Consider the following 20,481-nt stretch of genomic DNA (forward strand, 5'->3'; position numbering starts at 1 on the left):
CACCCTGGGACTATACCAGGGAATCACAGTTCACTTAAAATGTTATAAGGAACCCAGGTTCATTCCACTGAATAAAATGAGCAAGAGACGTGGGTAGCAAAATAGAGTTTGTTTATTAGTACAAAAGTTTAAAATGCAGGAATAATAGTCACCCAGCCAATTACTAAGCTGGAAATCACAATCCACAATAAGGATTCACATTTACTTCGGAGCTGTAGCCTATTGGCATCAAATGGGCTAAGAGAGGGAGCAAAAGAGGAGAATCACACTAAGTGCACACACACACACACACACACTCACTCCAATACCCGTGATTTTATCAATGGTGCTCACACAGCATAACACAGCACACGGTGAAGGAAAGCCTCACTGCCGTCGGACACACAGCTCCTGTAATTGTAATACAAAACAGAATAAATCAAATCAATAGAAATTAATCAATAAAAACTTATTAAATGCAGGGGAGCAAAAGAAACCCTTCCAACATAAAGAAAAGAAATAAATTCTAGCTTAAACAGCTAGATAATACCACAAAAGGAAAAGGAAAATAAATTTAAAGACAACAATGTCCAAGAGAAAATCTCAGCATTCTGAACCGGTCCAAAATGAGAAACACCACAAAGGGAAAATGAAGAAATAAATATCTGAATGAGCGCGGCCCTTGAACTCGTTATTTCCCAACGTACGAGGAAAAGATCTTTAAAATACAGTCACAGTAGGAGCAGGTTTTAACCAACAACTCCAAAATCGGGCCGCGCTAAATCACCCAGGACAAAATGATGAAAACACACAACAAAAAATATACAGAAAAGAAACGAAAGCAAATCCAGCAGGAACAAAACAGCAGCGTGCTTCTATATGTAGTAGGGAAATGCAGCACGCACAGTCTTAGCCCCAAATAACGCAGCCGTTAGCCACACCAGAAAGCAGAGCTGACGTCAGTATCCACGGGATAGAAATGAAGTAGATGCCAAACAGCATATATTGGATGTCCCCACTCAAACGGTAAACACACGGGAATGCTGGGACTAGGCAGTGTAACGAGCCAGACCGCACGTAACGGTTGTTTACAATAGACTCTCCCAGTGTACGCAAAGCCCCACAAAATGACACAAGCGGTGTTAAAATGCCCAAACGGCTGTGTTTTAACCACAGACCTCTGTTGAATGCCGGTAAACAGGAAGAGCGCAGGCACAGAACAGATGACGCACATCCGGCCCGCACCAAACAGCCATTTATACACACCTCCCTGCGGGAAGATAGGCTACCAATAACATGACGTCACTACAGGGAGGATCTGACTAATCTGCCACAATCTACCCCTACTTTTTGTATCGTCGCCCCGACGATAGAATACGGCAACCCTACTTATCAATTCCAAGGCCTGTAAATGACAGAGATCCCACTAGAGACAGACCCACTTAGGGGCACAGCCTCACCAGGCACCTCCACTGACCGTGGCAGGTGATGGACATTGGAGTGCTGGCCTGCTCTGGGTCTCGTTGATCTCCGCAAAGCCATTACCTCAGTGCCTGGTGGGCCTACAGACACAGTAACAGATCCCGGAGCGAGACCCATTTCTCCAGAACGGTGTTGTCCTTGGGCTACTGGTATCCCAGGTACCGTCACAAGGGGGCAAGGGTCCAAGATATCCAAGGGAGCTTGGACAGCTGCAGGGACTAAATTACTAACAGCCGGACTCTGAGCCTGGGGGGTTTCAGGGACGAACAGTAGCAAATCGCCCTCGTCTGGCTCATCCTCTAAAGGCAGCGCCCCCTCCACCAAAGGCCTATCCTGAGGGCTCGAAACTGGACGGTCCCCTAAAATCTTAGCCTTCAACAAAGAGCGATGAACATGCCTTACCTTACCCAACTCATCAACCGGTGCAATTGTATATACTGAACCCCCTTCAACAGGTGCCTTCACTACTTTATACACAACTGGGCTCCACAAGTCTTGGATCTTATGGCGACCTCTCATGCCACACTCACGGAGGTAAACCAACTGGCCCTCCTCAAGTGACACACACCGCACATTCTGATCATGATGTGTTTTACGTCTCTCAGATCCCACCCTTAGCCGATCACGTACCCCTTCAAAGGCCACATGGAGCCTAGTTTGATGTTCCACAACCCACTCATGAACATTACCTACCCCCACCTCCGGGACTCTGCCCAACAAAAAGTCAACTGGGAGCCGTGGTTCTTGCCCAAACATTAGGAAGTATGGAGACTCACCAGTGGTCTGATGCGGGGTGGTGTTATAACAGAAAAGTACTTGTGGAAGGCAAGACACCCAGTCCCTCTTCCGAGAAACAGGCAATGTACGGAGGAGATTATGCAACGTCCTATTGAAGCGCTCGCATTGGCCATTACCAGCCGGATGGTAAGGAGTAGTGCGAGACTTCTCGACCTTGTACAACTGACAGAGCTGCTGGATGAGAGAGGATTCAAAGTTACGGCCCTGATCGGAATGAATCCGACCAGGGACCCCAAACTTGTAAAACCACTCGGCCACAAGAACCTGGGCCACAGTCTCCGCCCGTTGGTCCCGTGTGGGCCATGGTGTACTTCGTGAAGACATCAGTCATCACGATGACATTTTCAACTCCTGAACGAGAGGGTTCAAGCACAGTAAAGTCAATGGCTACGATCTCGTTAGGTCTTGATGCCAACAAATGGCCCATAAAACTACGGGCAGTGGGACCCCCATGCTTAGCAACTTGGCACCTTTCACACTCCTGGCACCATCGTGCCACTTCTGAGGACATTCCAGGCCAATAGCACCGCTGCTGTACCAACTCAGTGGTACGCTCATTCCCCTGGTGCCCATGCTCCTGATGAAGCTGCCTCAAAACCTCAGATTTTAAGGTAGTGGGTAAAATCAATTGAAAACACTCCTCACCCCCATCAGAGCGGAACACTCGTCGATACAATACACCCTCTCTCTCAATGAACCGATCCCACTGACGAAGCAGGATCAATCCCAGCCTAGACAACCGTTTGCGTTCTTCCGCTCTAGGGAACACCTTTCGTTTCCAAAAGGGCAAAATTTCATTAATCACAGGGTCTGCCTGTTGCAAAGAGCTCAATTCTGCAGTGGTATAACTGGGCAGGGCTGTGATCACCGCTTGAGTGGCTTGAACAGCTACCTGCGTACCAGCCCCCTGCTGTACAGCACGAGGAACTGCAGTGCTTGGAAGCAAGTCCCCTAACATGCTAGAGTCGAGTGGGTGCTGCCTCGACAGAGCATCTGCGTTTCTATTACATCTGCCTGATCGATACCTCACCTCAAAATCAAAAGCTGCAAGTTGTGCTGCCCAACGCTGTTCAGTCGCCCCCAAGCTTTGCCGATGATAGATGGCTAAGGGGATTGTTGTCGGTGAAAACAACACATTTGTGCCCCAACAAATATTCACGGAACTTTTCAGCCATGGCCCACTTGAGCGCCAAAAACTCTAATTTCATAGAGCTATAGTTGTTCATATTGCGCTCAGTGGGCCTAAGACTGCGGCTGGCATATGCAATTGGCCGCACGGTTCCTCCCTGTTCTTGGGAAAGAACTGCCCCAAGACCACTGAAACTAGCGTCAACCTCCAGAATAAATGGCAAAGTAAAATCTGCGTAGGCAAGCACAGGGGCAGAGGTGAGTTTCCTCTTTAAGGCTTCAAAACTATCCTGACAATTCTCACCCCAGGCACCGTTAAAACTCGCCTCTCTACGTTTCTTTGTCTTGCCACCTGCCAGTTCGGCCACCAATTTATGCAGAGGGGCCGCCAACCTGGCAAACCCCTCCACAAAACGGCGGTAATAACTGGCAAAACCCAGGAACGAACGCAACTCGGACAGACTTGTAGGAGTGCGCCACTGAGCTACCACTTCAATTTTACTTGGGTCTGTGGACACACCTTGAGACGACACCACATGCCCTAAATACTTTACCTCACGTTGAAAGAAGGCACACTTTCCTAACTTGGCTTTTAGTCCTTCAGCCCCTAACCGACCCAAGACCACTTCCAGACGCTCCAGATGTTGAGCCACCGAGGAAGAGAACACCACAATGTCATCTAGATACAAGAGCAAAGATTGGCATTGTTGGGTCACCAAAACCTCTCCCATCAGACGTTGGAAGGTACTGGGAGCGTTACAGAGACCAAATGGCATCCTGTTCCACTCGAATAGGCCAAATGGGGTACAGAAAGCAGTCTTAGGCCGGTCAACTTCAGTGACAGGTACCTGATTGTACCCGCTGGCTAAATCCATAGTGGAGAACCAGCGGGCACCAGTCAGGGCATCAAGGGACTCCTCAATACGGGGCAAAGGGAAGGCATCCTTCCTAGTTTTAGAATTAAGTTGACGATAGTCTACGCACATTCGTAGACTACCGTCTTTTTTCTTAACTAAAACAATGGGAGACGCATAGGGGCTGCAGCTTTCCCTGATAACCTGTGCCTCAAGAAGTTGATTAATGTGGGACTTTACTACCTCATATTCCGAAGGTGGTATACGCCTGTACCGTTGCCTGACAGGGGTATCGTCCAGAAGCGGAATATCATGGGACAAGAGGTTAGTGCACCCCAGATCACCCTCATGGGCTGAAAACACAAATTTGTACTTGTGAAGCAAAGCCCGGACCCGGCTTTGCTCTTCCCCAGCCAAAACTGACAAATCTATGGCATCAATCTGGTCCTCCACAGTAGAGGGGACCAAGGAACTATGGGAGCCTACAGTAGCAGTTAAGGACCTTACTTCAGTAATACCTTCTGGCAAACTAATGACAAAGACACCACTCAATGTGCCTAAAGACGTCCTAGGGTAAAGAATCACCTCAGTGGTACCCACATTCACAACCGGGATATACACCGTGCCCCGGGTCACTTGAACCAGTGCGGGGGAGGCCAACAAACCAGCAGGTAAGCCTGAATCTGGAGGCTCAAACAGCACGGGACCGGAAGCATAATGTTCTGAGCAGGTTGCCGCTACCAGCTTCATGGTACCACCTGGAATGTGACACACGCCCCGCCCCCGCACCCTAACCCCCCCAACACGATCAACAGAGGTCTGGACACTAACCTTACTACAATGTTGTAATGCCTTTGTGACGGAGCTAGGGGCCTGTGACACCACCGGTAAGTCAAAAAGGGATGTACCATGTTGTCCAAAAAGTTCCTGGTAGCACCGGCCAAGGACATTCATCCCCAAAACACCCGGGACATGTCCACCGGCGCCACCAGGAGGATCTCGGACAACCAGCACTCCACACTCCGGTACTACTTTACCACAAAGTTCGACATCGAGCTCCATATACCCGATATAAGGAATCGCAAGACCATTCGCAGCGGTAAGTTGCAACCATTGACACGACCTAAGACGATCCTGCCCCCATGGTTCAAAATACTGGTGAAAGCAACTCTCGGTGATCGTGGACACCATGGAACCGGTATCCACTAAACATGGCACTTGAACACCACCGATGAGCACATTAAGATGAGGACAGGAGGACACCAAACGAGAGACAGAATTTAGACAGTTTACAACATTTGAGTCAAATGACTCCCCATCCGCGCTGTGACTCCGCAGCCCGGTGGGGATTAGTTTTCCGACGGCTGTGAAGATCGAAACTGCCCAGACCCAGTCGAAGATGTACCCACTGCTGGAGCGTGAGGGAGAACACGTTCTCCATCACACTCTCGGGCAAAATGGCCAGACCGTTGGCACCTCCGACATACTATATTACTGTGACGTGGGGACCGGCTATATGAATTAGGGACCTGCAAGCGAGCCAACCCTTGGGTAAGTTGGTTTAACTGTTCTTGTTGTGACTTCAACATTTCCCGTAACTCTGCTAGCTCCGACTTGGGAGGGGAGCTCAACCGAACTACCTGCGACTCCCCCTGTATGGCATACTGGGCCCCATAGGCCACTGGTACAGACTGACTTCGCCCTCTCGCACCCCCAGGCATTCCCTCCCGCTCCCAGCGCATTGCCTCGCTACGAACATCTAAGAGGGAAGAGGTAGGGTCACGGCGGACTAATTGTTTTAGTTCCCGACAAAGACCAATATCGAGCACGTGCTCGACAAACTGGTCACGCAATAAAGCTTCTGCATTTGGTATGGCATGCGGCGACTGCTGTTTTACCCCCTCCAAGAGGCCCATCAATGCAATAGAGAACTCTAAAAGTGTTTCTCCTTCCTGCTGCCTCCTGGAAAAAAATGCCTGTTGCAATGCTACATATGACAAAGAACACCCATACAATTCCTTTAAGGCCCGAATTATCTTATCTGGATCCCCCCTCTCTGTCTCAGACCGATACCTGATCTCATCCCGAGCTTCTCCCTCTAAATGATCAAAAAGAAAGAATGCTTGATCAGCTCTAGACAAATGGCGAACCCGCATACAGGCTTGTGCCTCCTCTACCCATTCATTTATGGTAATACCGGGCCTCCCGCTAAATTTTGGGCACTTCCTATCTCGGGGAACAAACACAAATCGCTCAGTAGATGGAGCACTTGCACCAGCAGATTGCTGTGCACCAGAGGGTAAGGTGGTAGAAATAGGAGCTGTACTGGGACCTGGAATAACAATTTGAGTCTGTTCTTGTCTAAGTCTCTCATTATCAGCTCTTAATTGGGCCACAAGATCCTGAAGTTCTTGTAATTCTTCTGCCATAGCTAACTTTTAGTAAAACACTTACCACCAAGCAAGGCGGGGCAGAAAGAAAATTTGGACCTGAAACACAATCAGGGGAGGTAGCCAAAGAGACCCTTTAAAGAGTCTACGCTGCTGTCTTGTTCCTGTGAAATAAAAAGAAAAGCAAATAATGGCAATACCAGCTGGCAAAGAAATCTTCACCCACGTCTCTGTTCAATTTAGTGGGCCCTGCCGACTACGCCAAAATGTGGCAAAGTGGTCTTTTTGCAGCAATATTCAACACTCAAGAGATATACAATAGACTACGCCACCCTGGGACTATACCAGGGAATCACAGTTCACTTAAAATGTTATAAGGAACCCAGGTTCATTCCACTGAATAAAAATGAGCAAGAGACGTGGGTAGCAAAATAGAGTTTGTTTATTAGTACAAAAGTTTAAAATGCAGGAATAATAGTCACCCAGCCAATTACTAAGCTGGAAATCACAATCCACAATAAGGATTCACATTTACTTCGGAGCTGTAGCCTATTGGCATCAAATGGGCTAAGAGACCCATCAAAAAAAAAGAATCACACTAAGTGCACACACACACACACACACTCACTCCAATACCCGTGATTTTATCAGTGGTGCTCACACAGCATAACACAGCACACGGTGAAGGAAAGCCTCACTGCCGTCGGACACACAGCTCCTGTAATTGTAATACAAAACAGAATAAATCAAATCAATAGAAATTAATCAAATAAAAACTTATTAAATGCAGGGGAGCAAAAGAAACCCTTCCAACATAAAGAAAAGAAATAAATTCTAGCTTAAACAGCTAGATAATACCACAAAAGGAAAAGGAAAATAAATTTAAAGACAACAATGTCCAAGAGAAAAATCTCAGCATTCTGAACCGGTCCAAAATGAGAAACACCACAAAGGGAAAATGAAGAAATAAATATCTGAATGAGCGCGGCCCTTGAACTCGTTATTTCCCAACGTACGAGGAAAAGATCTTTAAAATACAGTCACAGTAGGAGCAGGTTTTAACCAACAACTCCAAAATCGGGCCGCGCTAAATCACCCAGGACAAAATGATGAAAACACACAACAAAAATATACAGAAAAGAAACGAAAGCAAATCCAGCAGGAACAAAACAGCAGCGTGCTTCTATATGTAGTAGGGAAATGCAGCACGCACAGTCTTAGCCCCAAATAACGCAGCCGTTTGCCACACCAGAAAGCAGAGCTGACGTCAGTATCCACGGGATAGAAATGAAGTAGATGCCAAACAGCATATATTGGATGTCCCCACTCAAACGGTAAACACACGGGAATGCTGGGACTAGGCAGTGTAACGAGCCAGACCGCACGTAACGGTTGTTTACAATAGACTCTCCAGTGTACGCAAAGCCCCACAAAATGACACAAGCGGTGTTAAAACGCCCAAACGGCTGTGTTTTAACCACAGACCTCTGTTGAATGCCGGTAAACAGGAAGAGCGCAGGCACAGAACAGATGACGCACATCCGGCCCGCACCAAACAGCCATTTATACACACCTCCCTGCGGGAAGATAGGCTACCAATAACATGACGTCACTACCATTTCTTTTAAGTAAAATTGTATAAAATACAATATTCTATAATATTGAATTGGACGAATAACCTATGTTAGCGAATAATTGTGTGGGATAGAAGTTAGAACTATTTTCATGCTCATCTGTTATTTACAGTTATTTCACAATAAACATTGTAATTTGTAGCCTCGTTTGTGCAATTACATTTATTTAAATTGAACGTTAAAGGTTCATGTTCTATAATGCAATGTTAATATAAATCATACACTGTCAGAATAAAAAGGTTGTATTTTATGTGTGCAACAGCCTTTCACTGGCAGTCCCTTATGACAATTAACCATGATTTACTAAAGTTACCTTAGTTTAAAATACTATAGTAATTTATAGTAAATACTATAGTGTTTTGAACCATACTATAGTGAAGTGTATTATTCTGTATATTATAGTATTTACAACACTTGTTAATGAATGCTATACATCATACGGTACTATTAACTATAGTGAACTGCAAACTGTAATAAATACTGTAGTATACTTTTTTTTTTACTACAGTAAACTAGTGTATTGTAGTATAATATACCCTATAGTTATAAAAAATGTATTACAGTATTGGGTAAGTAATTTGTTTATATTGCTATAGTTCAACTATATATTTGTAGAATTGGTTTCCACTACAGTAAACATATTTTAACCATACAGTAGGTAAACAAAAATATAACCTAATAAGTTGCAATTAAGGCGTATTGAAAGTTAAAATGTGTTTCAAATATAAAGTTAAGTGGATATCATTACTCATTTTACTCTTAGTAATTTAATAATTTTCATAATTTAAAAGTTCAGTTTAGAAGTATTGTATCCATATCATTATCAAAGATACTGGCCTTTAAAAATATCGGTATCGTATCAAAAACAAAATAACTGGTATCGCCCATCCCTCACTTTTTCATTTTTGGGTGAACTATAAGTTACTCATATTACTCAGTTTATGTACTGTGAAGGGCCACAAATCAAACTTGTCTGAGGGCCATGGGCCAAACATAAATGTGGCATTTTATCTAACACTGCACTATATGAAATATTTATATCAAAAAACTGTTTTTTCCCAAATCAAATTTTATTCATATCTTCTACATTTTAATGCAAGAATTAAAAAAACAAAAACAAAACAAAACAAAAAAATTGTTACCACAAGAAGTTATATATTATAGGAAAAATGCAAGGTCTAAATGGTCCAACTCTGGCTTAAAGGCCCTGGTTTGGGCATCTCTGGTTTAAAGGACATAGTAAATAATTCACATTTTTTATTCACCAATCATAATTTACTGAAGTCCTTTGTTATATTTATGGTTACATAATTGTATGTATAATTTCAATCAATGTGCTCATTTAAGCCCCATAAACATAATCCCCAAATGCTCAGCACAAACTCTTTTCCTTCTTAGAAAACACTTCGATATATGAAAACAAACAACTGTTGATTAGGTAGGTATAGATTAGATGGGAACCATAAGATTAAACATCTATAGTGAGTGTCAGCAAACCAGCTCTGTTCTGAGAATCTTATGGAGACTTTCTCAGGATCACTTTAATGTTTTCAAAGATTTTTTTTCTTTTTGTCATTTATGAGCAGGTTGCTACAGTCTACACTGTAATAGTTACTGTAATTCCTGCCAAAAATTATTACATATACATTATATACTTAAACATTTTGTGTTCACCTTCACGGAAACAACATAAAACAGCAACAAAAACACTAGCTGACAAAAACTGATCTCATTATCATTACTGGAAACTGATTAGGTGATTAGGTATTGGTTGACTTGGCCATGTTGTTAGTCACACTGTTGTAGTGATCAGCACTATTGGAGCTTTTCGTAGGCGGAACAAAATGTCACTCCTTGATTTAAATTATGACAACCCATACTGGCAAGGTACATGCATTTATGTCCGTTGACATCAGGATTTAAGTGGCTTTGGGCTGAGTAACTCAGGTCCACAGCAAAATATGTACTATTCAAGGCTCCTAAAAACAGTTTATCCTGCATTTGACTGACACATGCCAGCAAAGCTGTGACTGAAGTCATGACTGTTGATCTGGCTGGTGTAGAAGAGATGCTTCCCGTTGTTTATGTTAGTGTTGTGATCATATAGTTTTTCCAAAGCGTGCTGTTCTGTTCCTCTTTTAATCAAAAGCCAAGAATAAATTTTAGTTTATATTCAGTGTAATGAAAAATAGATTTGAGCTACTCCAGACAACAAGATGAAAAACTTACTTGAGGAAGTAATATTTGTACACGATGCCATTCTAATCGATGTCTTAATTATAAAATAATCTCACTTTACAATTCTACTCTGTTCAGTGCAAACTTGAGTTTCCCTCTTGTGGCCACTTTGAGAACTAAATCAGCCTCATATTCATCATTGTTAATCTTGATTCTCACTGAAGGCTGTCTCTTCTGAAAGGCCTGTTCCAGCTCATAATTGGTAAAAATATCAAAGTTTTCGATGCTGTGTCCATTCTCCTGATATTGCCACTTAATCACACTGCTAATTATAAATGCCTCACTTCTTTGGTTTTGGTTCTTTTCCACCTTTCTGATCATGTCCCGAATACGACTGTTTGCAGTATGAACGTCTCTTGTCAGGCCCTCCAGTGTGATGACAGAGTCTTGGCCTTTCTTCTCAAGCCGGACACTGACTGTGAGCTCCCTCTGCATGGCGTTTAGTGTTTCTACATCCTTCCTGGTGAAATGAGCAATGGCTGGATCATGGATTGGGATGGTCACGTGCTCTTGTAATATCAAACTGTTGATCATGTCCTTGGCTTCACTCAGGTCCTTTGGTGTCTCTCCACACAGTTGAAACACAGCTGGCTCAATTTCCTCACCTACTATTCCAAACTCTTCATTTGTGGAAGATTCTGAACTTTCTTCTTTTTCCAGGAACATGTTTGATGGGAAGAAACAGAGGGATCAATTATGGTATTTGAAAGAAAAAAAAATGTATGGGATTATCAAACTTTTTTTTTTAATTCTTTACTGATCTTTAGAAAGAAAAGAGGGATCAATTATTGTTTATTAAACTTATTCAGATAAATAGATGAAAAGAGCATTTATATTTCTTTACTGACCTTTAATTTTGGTAAGCACACTTTGATCCTCCTCTACTTTCTCACCAGATCCTCTGACCATGCTTTGGTGAAAGTCTGCCACCATGTTCGACTGGAACATAAGAAACTTCACAAATTTGACGTGCACTGGTTTCTTATTCTTTGCAAAGTCAACAACTGCATCAACCATTGCATCTGCAACATCAGCTGGATTTGCACCCCCCTGACCTAAAGGGTTAGAGACAAAGGAAAAGAATAGTGAATAATTCACACAATATGTCAGTAAAAATGGTTGCTGTGCTTACAATAAAAAAAAAAAAAAAAAAAAAAAAAAACACATTTTCTGATTTATTCGCTATTAATCGCAAATTAATATATTCATATTGTCATAATTTCACATTGATTCTCCAAATTAATGTAAAAACAATAAAGATTTTAATTCAAGTGGACTTAAAACGATCTTCACATAAATTCTATAGGCCTATGCTTAAATTATAAATTGAATGCAGATTAATCTTCATTCAAGCTACTAAAGTTAATCAGCAAGCAAAGCACTGAGTAATTTCTCTTTCTTTTGTTCTTTGATTTACATCAATGACAGACTGCAGCAGGTTTCACTTTAAAAGCAGTGTTGTCTCTTTAAAACCTGATGCACATGACTGACACATCCATTTTCCTCCCAGTTCTTTATGGTCATTTAGGAATTTTTAACTAATTTAAGACTGTGTTTACGAGGTCACTCACCAAAACAGGCATTTTTACATAATTTTGTGTGTTTTTGTTAGTTGAACTGCAAAAAAAAAAAAAAAAAAAACCCACTGCACTACTAGTGCGCTGTCTGAAGTAAAAGAAGTGAAGTGAAATAGCGCACCAGTACGGAATTAAAGGGGTCATGAACTGAGAAATCAAAATTCCCTTGATCTTTAAACATACAAGAAATCATCATAACATAAAAACATCTCATAATTCTAAAAACACCAAACATTCTCTTAAATCAAAAAAAACCTTAAATTAAAGCCAATCTGCCAAAATGACAGCTTGTGGAATGTGCCGCTCTATGATGTAATAGAGCGGGTAAACCCCACCTCCACAGAAGAAGATCAATGCCTGCTTCTCTGTCACTGCCTGTTTAGCTCCGCCCACTGATTCACACACGTAGTGTAAATAACGAGAGGCGAACGCAGGTCTACACAGAAACCAAACAATAAAGATGCTGCGAATATAACAAGACGCTGCGCAGTGCCAAATTGTTGACAAAAACAGTCTTTGCATAACCTTCCATTGGATCCTAATATTAGGAAAGTGTGGATCAGCTTTATTTTTTATGAAGTTCTAGACCACGCCAGTAAAAGGTTGGTCATTTGTTCACTTTATTTCACCACGGATTCGTTTACAAACAAGGTACAATTCGACGGCGGATTTTCTGAAAGACTGAAATTAAAAGACGATTCTGTGCCAACTATATTGGATCCAACGTAATGTCACACTACACGAGTGTGAGAAACTGTTTTTATTACGTGATTGTCTGTTATTACAGATCGTTTGATATGAACTGAGTATTTATGTGTTTTTGATCTAAATCACAGCAGCGTCCATCTGTGAAGGATGTAGCTGTCAAACATGCACAACTGTTAGCCAATCATACTGCTAAAATGTTATGTTTTTTTGATGTAAAAATCTTGATAACATTATAAGTGGACCCCAGAGAACAGTACAGAATAATAATAAAGCTAGTTCATGAACCCTTTAAGCTCTCATTTGCATCTTATCGTGCTTGATAGCATGATCATATAGTTTACTGTAATACTAGCCAAAGAATGCCAGGAAAAAAAAATATGCAGCGTTAATTGTGTTAAATTGTTTTAATGCATTAAACTGAAATAAATAAATAATGCATTAATTTTGACAGTCCTAGTTTTAATTAATTACACAAGAAGTAACTAAACAAAACTCATTGCAATTATCTAAAAAATAAGATCACACAAAGTGAATAAAAACCAGAGGCTACAAGTCTTACCAGTGCCAAGAGCTGGGAAGGCAACAGAAGTAATCTGGCGTGACTCACATAACTTCAGAACAGACAAAACAACATCCTTAATGCCAGATGGACTATTACGTCCAATAACATGGATGATGTTTCCACATGGAAGCCGCCCGGCTGAAGTAACAATCTCTGTTTGCTGTATGTTTGATGATCCCACTATTGAAACATGTACACTACGTTACCAAAGCATCTAAAATTCATTAGATCTGTCTTGAAGTATATGCCAAAAATTAATGTATTCAAAAAAGTAAAGTTCATCAGCAAGAAGAAAGAATAATTTAAAAAGAATACAAACCAATCTGTGAACATTCTTGTTCCACTTGTACTCCAGCAGCATCTAAAATGGCCTTGGATACTCCTAGATTACAAAGAGAATTGACTGTTACATTATGATTCTCTTCGAATGTGAAATAAATTATAAATGATTTGACATAAACAGGTAAGACATTGGGTGTGAAGTTGGATTTACCTGCTTTCAGAGAAAATGCATAATTTGAGGAGTTGACAATGGCATCAGTTTTTTCTTTAGTTATGTCTCCTGATGAAACCTCCAGAATCACTTGACCCAGCTGCATAGTGTGCACCCCGAGAGAGGGAGAGGAGACTTTGCCAACAAGCTCTAAAGAAAGATATAAAGATGTATGGAAAATCTTAATCTTGTCACTATCCTAAATATATACTGTGACAATTTGATATTTTTGTTAATAGAATAAATATTTCAACTAAATGTGATGGACATCAGATAAAAAAAAAGGAGTTACCAGATTTCTGAGCTGATTTGCTAGAAATATCAGGCAGGGCATACTGATGTGCTTCTTGTGTGACGGGACCCTGAATCCCATGTCTAAAGATGCTGGTAAAGCACTAATAGGTAAAGAAAAGAAATATACAAGATAACATGAACAAAAGTTTATAGTTTAAACAATAAACGTACATATATTGGTCATACTGTTTGAGTTTTTATGGTTCTTGAATCAAGTTTTCTCACTCACCTCTATACTCTCCTTGTCAGAAGGGTCCACAACCACGGTTACCTTTCGAAGGTTTATAGGCTTAAATTCCTGGACTTCTGTCAGCATGATTCTGGCCACCAGATCTTTAGGAAAGCCAAGATTCCCAGTCCCAATAGCTGGGAAGACAACTGAAGCCTTTCTCATGCTTTCTGCTTTATTCAGGCAATCTCTAATGATCTGGATGAGCACCTTTTAAAATGTAAATAAATATATCTATTTTAATCTTTAAAGAAAGTACCATTTAAATAAATTAATTAAGCCTACATATGTGATTTGTTCCTAAAAACAGCCAGCTGTAACACAGTTAATGACAATTTTGTTAAATTTCAATTACAAAACTGTTTTTCTCACCTTATCTTCTGAGCCTTGTCTCCAAAATGGGCAAACTACATTGAAGACTTTTTGACATTTCAATTCATAACCATCTGTGATGAGCATTTCACCATAATTCACACCGTTTGAGCGAGCAACTATGTTGATTTCTGACTGGAGCTGATAACCAGCAGTCTGAAGGAGTGCTTTGGAGACGGCACCTTTACTGAGGTCCAAGTCCTCCGATATCGTGTTTACAATGACATTAGCCTGCAGGAGAATAAAACCAGACACTTCTTTTAGAGGAATTGGTCATCCTTTGATTATCATATTTCACTCTGATTTATAATGGTATATAAGCCTTTTTTCAGAGACTGTATCTTTAAAGGATATTTTCTATTATGGAATGATTAGAGGGTGAGTAACTGACAGACTTTTGATTTTTGGATAAACTATCCCTTTAAGTATATTTTATTTTACCTTTTTTTTTTTTTTTTGCTATTACTATTATTCACTTACATATGCATCCTGGATGTTCCCTTTGATCAGAATGATTTTTAGTCCCTCTTGTGTAGTTTTGGTCTCAAGAACACTGAACCCTTCAGATTTATCTGATCTTGATTTTGAGTATGGTTGTCCTTCAAAGTTTCCAGAGCTTTTGGAACCTTCAAACTGTTTGATGTTTTGTCTATAGATTCCACGACCACGGCCACGACAACGGCCACGATACCCTTGTCCATACTTACTATATCCATAGGGTTTGACTTTATGAGGGAAAGTAATTTTGGGGTTATAAGCAGCAAACTCCTTTCTGACAGCTTGACTCATGGCATTCACAGTGCTGCCATTATTGTCAACCAAATGAACTTCAGTTAAGGTGCTATTAGTGGCACTGTGGTTGTGATCTTCAATGTACTCATGTACTTCCTTGGCGATTGATTCAGTGCAAAGATCAAGAGGACAACCAAATATCCCTGAGCTTATAACTGGAATTGCAATGGAGGAGCAGTTTCTGGTTGTCGCCTGATTCAGACTTTCCCTCACAGCACGTCTCAGGTGTTGAACAGTGGTACGTCTGTCTGAATCACTGAAGCGAGGTCCAACAGCATGCACTACATATTTACAGGGAAGACTACCAGCGGCAGTGATGATGGCATCTCCAGGCTTCAGAGGACCATTTGCTTTTGTGTGTAGGTCACAGTTTTGCTGCAGACTTGGTCCAGCAGCTTGGAGAAGTGCTAAAGCTAAACCACCGATGTGCTTCAGATCTTCATTAGCAGCACTGACCACAGCATCAACATGGAGCTTGCAAATGTTTGCCTTCCTGACAGTAACATTTACTCCACCTGGCATTTGAACCTCACAAGAGACCTGGTCAATATCTCCAAAACTACCTTCAGTAAATTCATCTACCTCCTCTTCCAGCATGTCATCTTCCTGAAGAACAACAACAATTTGTTTTCCCTTTAACAGCATTGAGAACATCATTTTACCCTGCTCCATGAAGTACTTCTTTACTCCTGCCTTTTTAATGATTAGTGTGTCTGTGTAGAGACCATCTGCCAACCTTTTAAAGAGAGTCAAAGCTGGCTGGACAAATGTATGCTTTCCAGACAGTTTGATCCAGGGTCTCTTTGGACCAAAATTCACTTTCACCTCTTCAGACTTAATAACATGCTGCCAGTCTTGCGATTTTCTGTCTTTTATGAATTCAACTGCGGCATGTGATTTGACACGAACAGTTTCTTCAATTCTAGTGTGTTTCTCAATGAATCGTCTTAAGTTCTCACTGACCTTCATCACTGGTTCTCTGAATCCAGTCACTATAATTTTGTCTCTCTTTTTAGAGAGGTTTATAGACACAGATCTCTTTTTGGAAGTACTGAACGATTCTTGCAATTGTTTTTTGAGATCATGCCACTCTGGCATTTGAAGGACACCCTGATCTCTTACAGTGAGGTATTTGGTTGTAAGAAATGTATTTATCCTCTTCTCTGCCTCATTAAGTGCTCTTTCTGTGTTTCCAATCACAACAACATCTCCATTTTCGATTGCACAGACAGCAGTTATTCCATGAGAAATGAAGAGATTTGTGGACATTTCGTCACAATCCACTGATTTTAGAAACTCCAGGAGTGAACGATCAATCTGTAAGGGTTTCTGTTTCATACTTACTTTCTTCTCGAGGACCCAATTTTTGATGGCAAGGGTTTCTGTATGAAGACCTGATAAAACTAATCTGTTCATTTTTTTGTTGTAGTCAACCAGCAGATGTGGGGAAACAGCTGTAGCACTTTTCAGGCCATCTCGTTCAAGCAGAGAGTACTCGGCAGGAGAAATCTCCATGAAGTCTGTCACACTGTTCTTCTCTCTCTTATTTTGATTTGTTGCTCTCTCTAAAATTTTCTCCATGATGGGTTTCAATCCGATTAGTTCATGTGTCATTCCTGCCAGTGTCAGCACCCCTTTAGAGGCATCAAAATCTGTAAAAACCTGATCTTTCACTACTTCCTTAACATCACTCTCCACTTTAGACCACAAGGCGTGTGACACCGGCCACTCAGATGTTGTGTAGTTTGAGATTATTTTCTTGAAGGCATCAATTGCATTCTTATTCCATCCATCAATGTATCCTCTGGTAACTCCTTTCTGTTTCAGTAATGCTGGATCAGGACTGAGCAAAACTTCAGGTTTGTCCATGTTTATTTGGCAGAAGTGTGAGCTCATCTGGTCTTTAATAGAGGAAATCTGGCCTTTCTTGAGGATGAACTCCCTGATGGCAGGATGTACACTGACTGTAATGGGTTCAGGCAGCTTCAAATGTGGTCTTTTGCCACCATATAAGACAGTATCAAGTGATTTGAAGTAGGGATATATCTTCACTGGAACATCACAGATGTTATTTTCTCGCTTCAAAACTCTCTGTTTGGCTGAAAAACAATACAAGTTAGAGGTGCAATGAATCAATAAATTTGTGCTGACAAAATGAGGCAAGTGTTAGCAAATCTGGAACTGTAATAGCAAAGACTGCAGCAATTGCACATGTACAGTATTTACCTTCTTCTTCCTTAAAGATAATAATGGCTGCTTGTTCTGATGAAATTTTGATAACTTCCTCTACTGGACCACCCCATTTCTCAAAATACAGTTCCAGCAGCATATTGTTCTTGTTGGCCTCAGCTGGAAGATTCTCCACTCGCACACTTGTGCTTCTCTCCAGCCCACAGACCATCATACTATAACTCTTCAACTTTCCATCTGTCCTCCAGTAATCTATCAACATCTCTAAAAAATTAAAAAAATTACATTTTTTTTAAATGTGCCAGACACATTTAATAAAACATAAAAAACATGCAGTTGTCAAATTATCAAAAATAAAATTTTCAAATACACAAACTCTTTCCCCTGTCCAAAAAATGACCACCATGTAAAGTGTCATGTAATCAAGATTAAGCTAAACTAACTTTTAATTTGTAAAACATGTTTATAATGCAAATAAATGTATAATGTATTTTACAGTAGAACTTACCAATGGGATTTATAAAGGTCACAACTGCTTTGCTTAATTCTGGTATTAATTCTATGCTAAAGTCATTTTCAGAAAGACTGCTGATGTTCTCCACCAAAAGACTTAAAACATCTTGCTTAATATCATCTGGAAGATTCTCCAGGACCACAGCACTTGACTCTTGGGGCTTCTTCACATCAGACTGAGAGGCACTTTGAGCTTTAGACATAATGAAAGTGACACATATTTATCAAATCCCAATGCAAATTGCAAAGCCACCTAGCAGTGTCAGCTACAGCTAACAAACAAATAAATAAATGTACCAATTAACTACCTAACTGATATCTTTACTGTTGAAAATGAATGTTAATAAGTACATCCACAATAACTTAACCAATAAAAGACTGCATGCATGTAATTAGCCAGAGACCAAAGTTCAGATGATTTACTTACTTGGTTCCTGATATCCACACTCCTGGTCCCTCTGAAACCACACAAACATAAAGCATTTACAATTATGTAAATGGAGAACTAAAGAAGTAGGGTTAGTTAATTGGTCTCTCCAGCCATTTTCAACAATTTGGAGAAATGATAATCTTCTTAGAGAAACTATATGTATCTATGTCTTAACCATAACACTGCAAAAAAAAAAAAAAAATAAACAAAATAATAAATAACTTAAAGATATATATAGAAAATAGAAAAAACTACTTACTCTTTGTTCAGCGATGTCTGTCTGTTCCTCTGCATCGCTGGGTTTGTACACTTTCAACTGGATTTGCTGATTGTCAATAGTAATAATGTGTTCTGCCTTTGAGAGCACACCATCTCGAACTTAAACACAAACAATTGCACTTAGATCACAATACTTTAAAACAAAGACCAACACAAAACAACACTGTAAGATATATATAATTTTACGTAATTAGCTAATGTGATTATAATGATTAATGATGATGTGACGTAGGCCTATAAACTCATAACTCTTCCAGTAGGACGTCCTATATGTTCGGAAATGTTTGTCCATACTACAGATATTGCTTTAAGAAATCTGTCACCAGCGATTAGCATAGCCAAAATAGCCTTAAAATTGTTTACATGTATTTTCGCTCACGCAGCTTCTTATCAAATGCAAGTAAACTTTTGAAACATTTAAATTAGCATTATTTTATATTTAATTTAATTATTTTACAGCATTATTGCGTGCGTCATTTTTTTTTTTTTTTTTTTGTCTGAGTTAATAAGTAGCCTATTCACTTCTTTAAATGACAGTGTTTTGAACCTGAAACAAGTCTCATCAGTAAACAGCATTTCGTGTTCAGCACTTACTGTCAGACGATTTGAACTGAATCGTAGCAGAGTTGCTCTTGTCATCCCATTTCACGGCGCAGTCTCCTCCCTGAGATTTCTTCTTACTCTGAAAGTAAATCTGAAGTTTATTTTTCACACTCTTAGCTTGTTCAGACTCCCAGTTTCCCTCTACAATGATGGGATACGGATATTCGTCCATCGTAATCCTTCTGTTCAACAAGGAAATGAATTGAGTCAGTGCAGAAAGTTGTTCACGCCCTCCTCATTATTTATCACTTTCGTTTCTGCGTCAGACCCGTAGACTGTATAAAGGTCAGACCAGGAAAACTGTGAGTGTGGCCAGTTTTCAGCACAGGGACAACTGAAGTGCGATTGTATAAACGTTGACACAGCAGGCATATGACAGAAGAGTTGTTGTCATTTTACCGTTAAACTTTTACGTTTGACTCTGATAAACAATGGTATAGTTACTGCCTTCAAGTGAACCTAATAGAAAATTAAATTAAAATAAATATAATAAACACACAAGAAACAGTGGCTAGTCTGCCCTCTAGCGAAAGTAGACTGCAGTAAATCACAGTTACTAAGTCTCAGCGCTCAATCCCCAAACCAAACTCAGAATGCAGAGAGAATACGGTTAAAGCTCACCCACAACCACCAGATCATATTAGTAGCCGCTCATAGCCATATGAGTACCGCAACAAATATTCTTCTGCCCCACTTCCCAGACTGCAAGTGGAAATAAATAATATTAATAAATCACTCTAAATGGAAAGGTAAAAAAGGCTGCACTTCTTCAGAGACAATGTTTCGCCACATGCAACAGCTATTTGTGCTTTCTTATGAAGCTATCCACACATTACTGGCCAATCTCGTCCCACATTTATACATGGTATCATATCAAAACGAAAATGTTGTTTTACATAAAGCAATGTACACTTGGTGTATTGAAGATCATCATGT

The 20,481-nt window shown here is 40.6% G+C and overlaps 2 protein-coding genes across 2 annotated transcripts; both read right to left on the reverse strand.

Annotated features, from left to right (window-relative positions):
- Positions 1-5,059: 5,059 nt before the first annotated feature.
- On the reverse strand, positions 5,060-7,344 carry LOC122146420. The gene is made up of 2 exons (XM_042764972.1): positions 7,268-7,344; positions 5,060-6,795 (listed from the first exon to the last, which is right to left on the reverse strand). Exon 2 carries the CDS (start codon positions 6,668-6,670, stop codon positions 5,591-5,593), a length of 1,080 nt encoding a protein of 359 aa, XP_042620906.1. The 5' UTR covers positions 6,671-6,795; positions 7,268-7,344; the 3' UTR covers positions 5,060-5,590.
- A 1,972-nt stretch (positions 7,345-9,316) lies between these two features.
- LOC109080071 (protein mono-ADP-ribosyltransferase PARP14-like) lies at positions 9,317-19,776 on the reverse strand. Its single transcript, XM_042764557.1, is given in 16 exon segments — positions 9,317-10,110; positions 10,112-10,349; positions 10,560-11,153; positions 11,352-11,558; positions 13,348-13,530; positions 13,670-13,732; positions 13,844-13,993; positions 14,136-14,238; positions 14,367-14,576; positions 14,739-14,969; positions 15,219-17,629; positions 17,757-17,972; positions 18,217-18,426; positions 18,661-18,691; positions 18,923-19,041; positions 19,537-19,776. Coding segments are annotated over 16 exon segments (5,232 nt in total). The 5' UTR covers positions 19,718-19,776; the 3' UTR covers positions 9,317-10,025.
- Between the last annotated feature and the right edge of the window lie 705 nt (positions 19,777-20,481).

Source organism: Cyprinus carpio, chromosome A10 (genome assembly GCF_018340385.1).
Source record: "Cyprinus carpio isolate SPL01 chromosome A10, ASM1834038v1, whole genome shotgun sequence".
In the NCBI taxonomy this organism is placed as follows: Eukaryota; Metazoa; Chordata; class Actinopteri; order Cypriniformes; family Cyprinidae; genus Cyprinus; species Cyprinus carpio.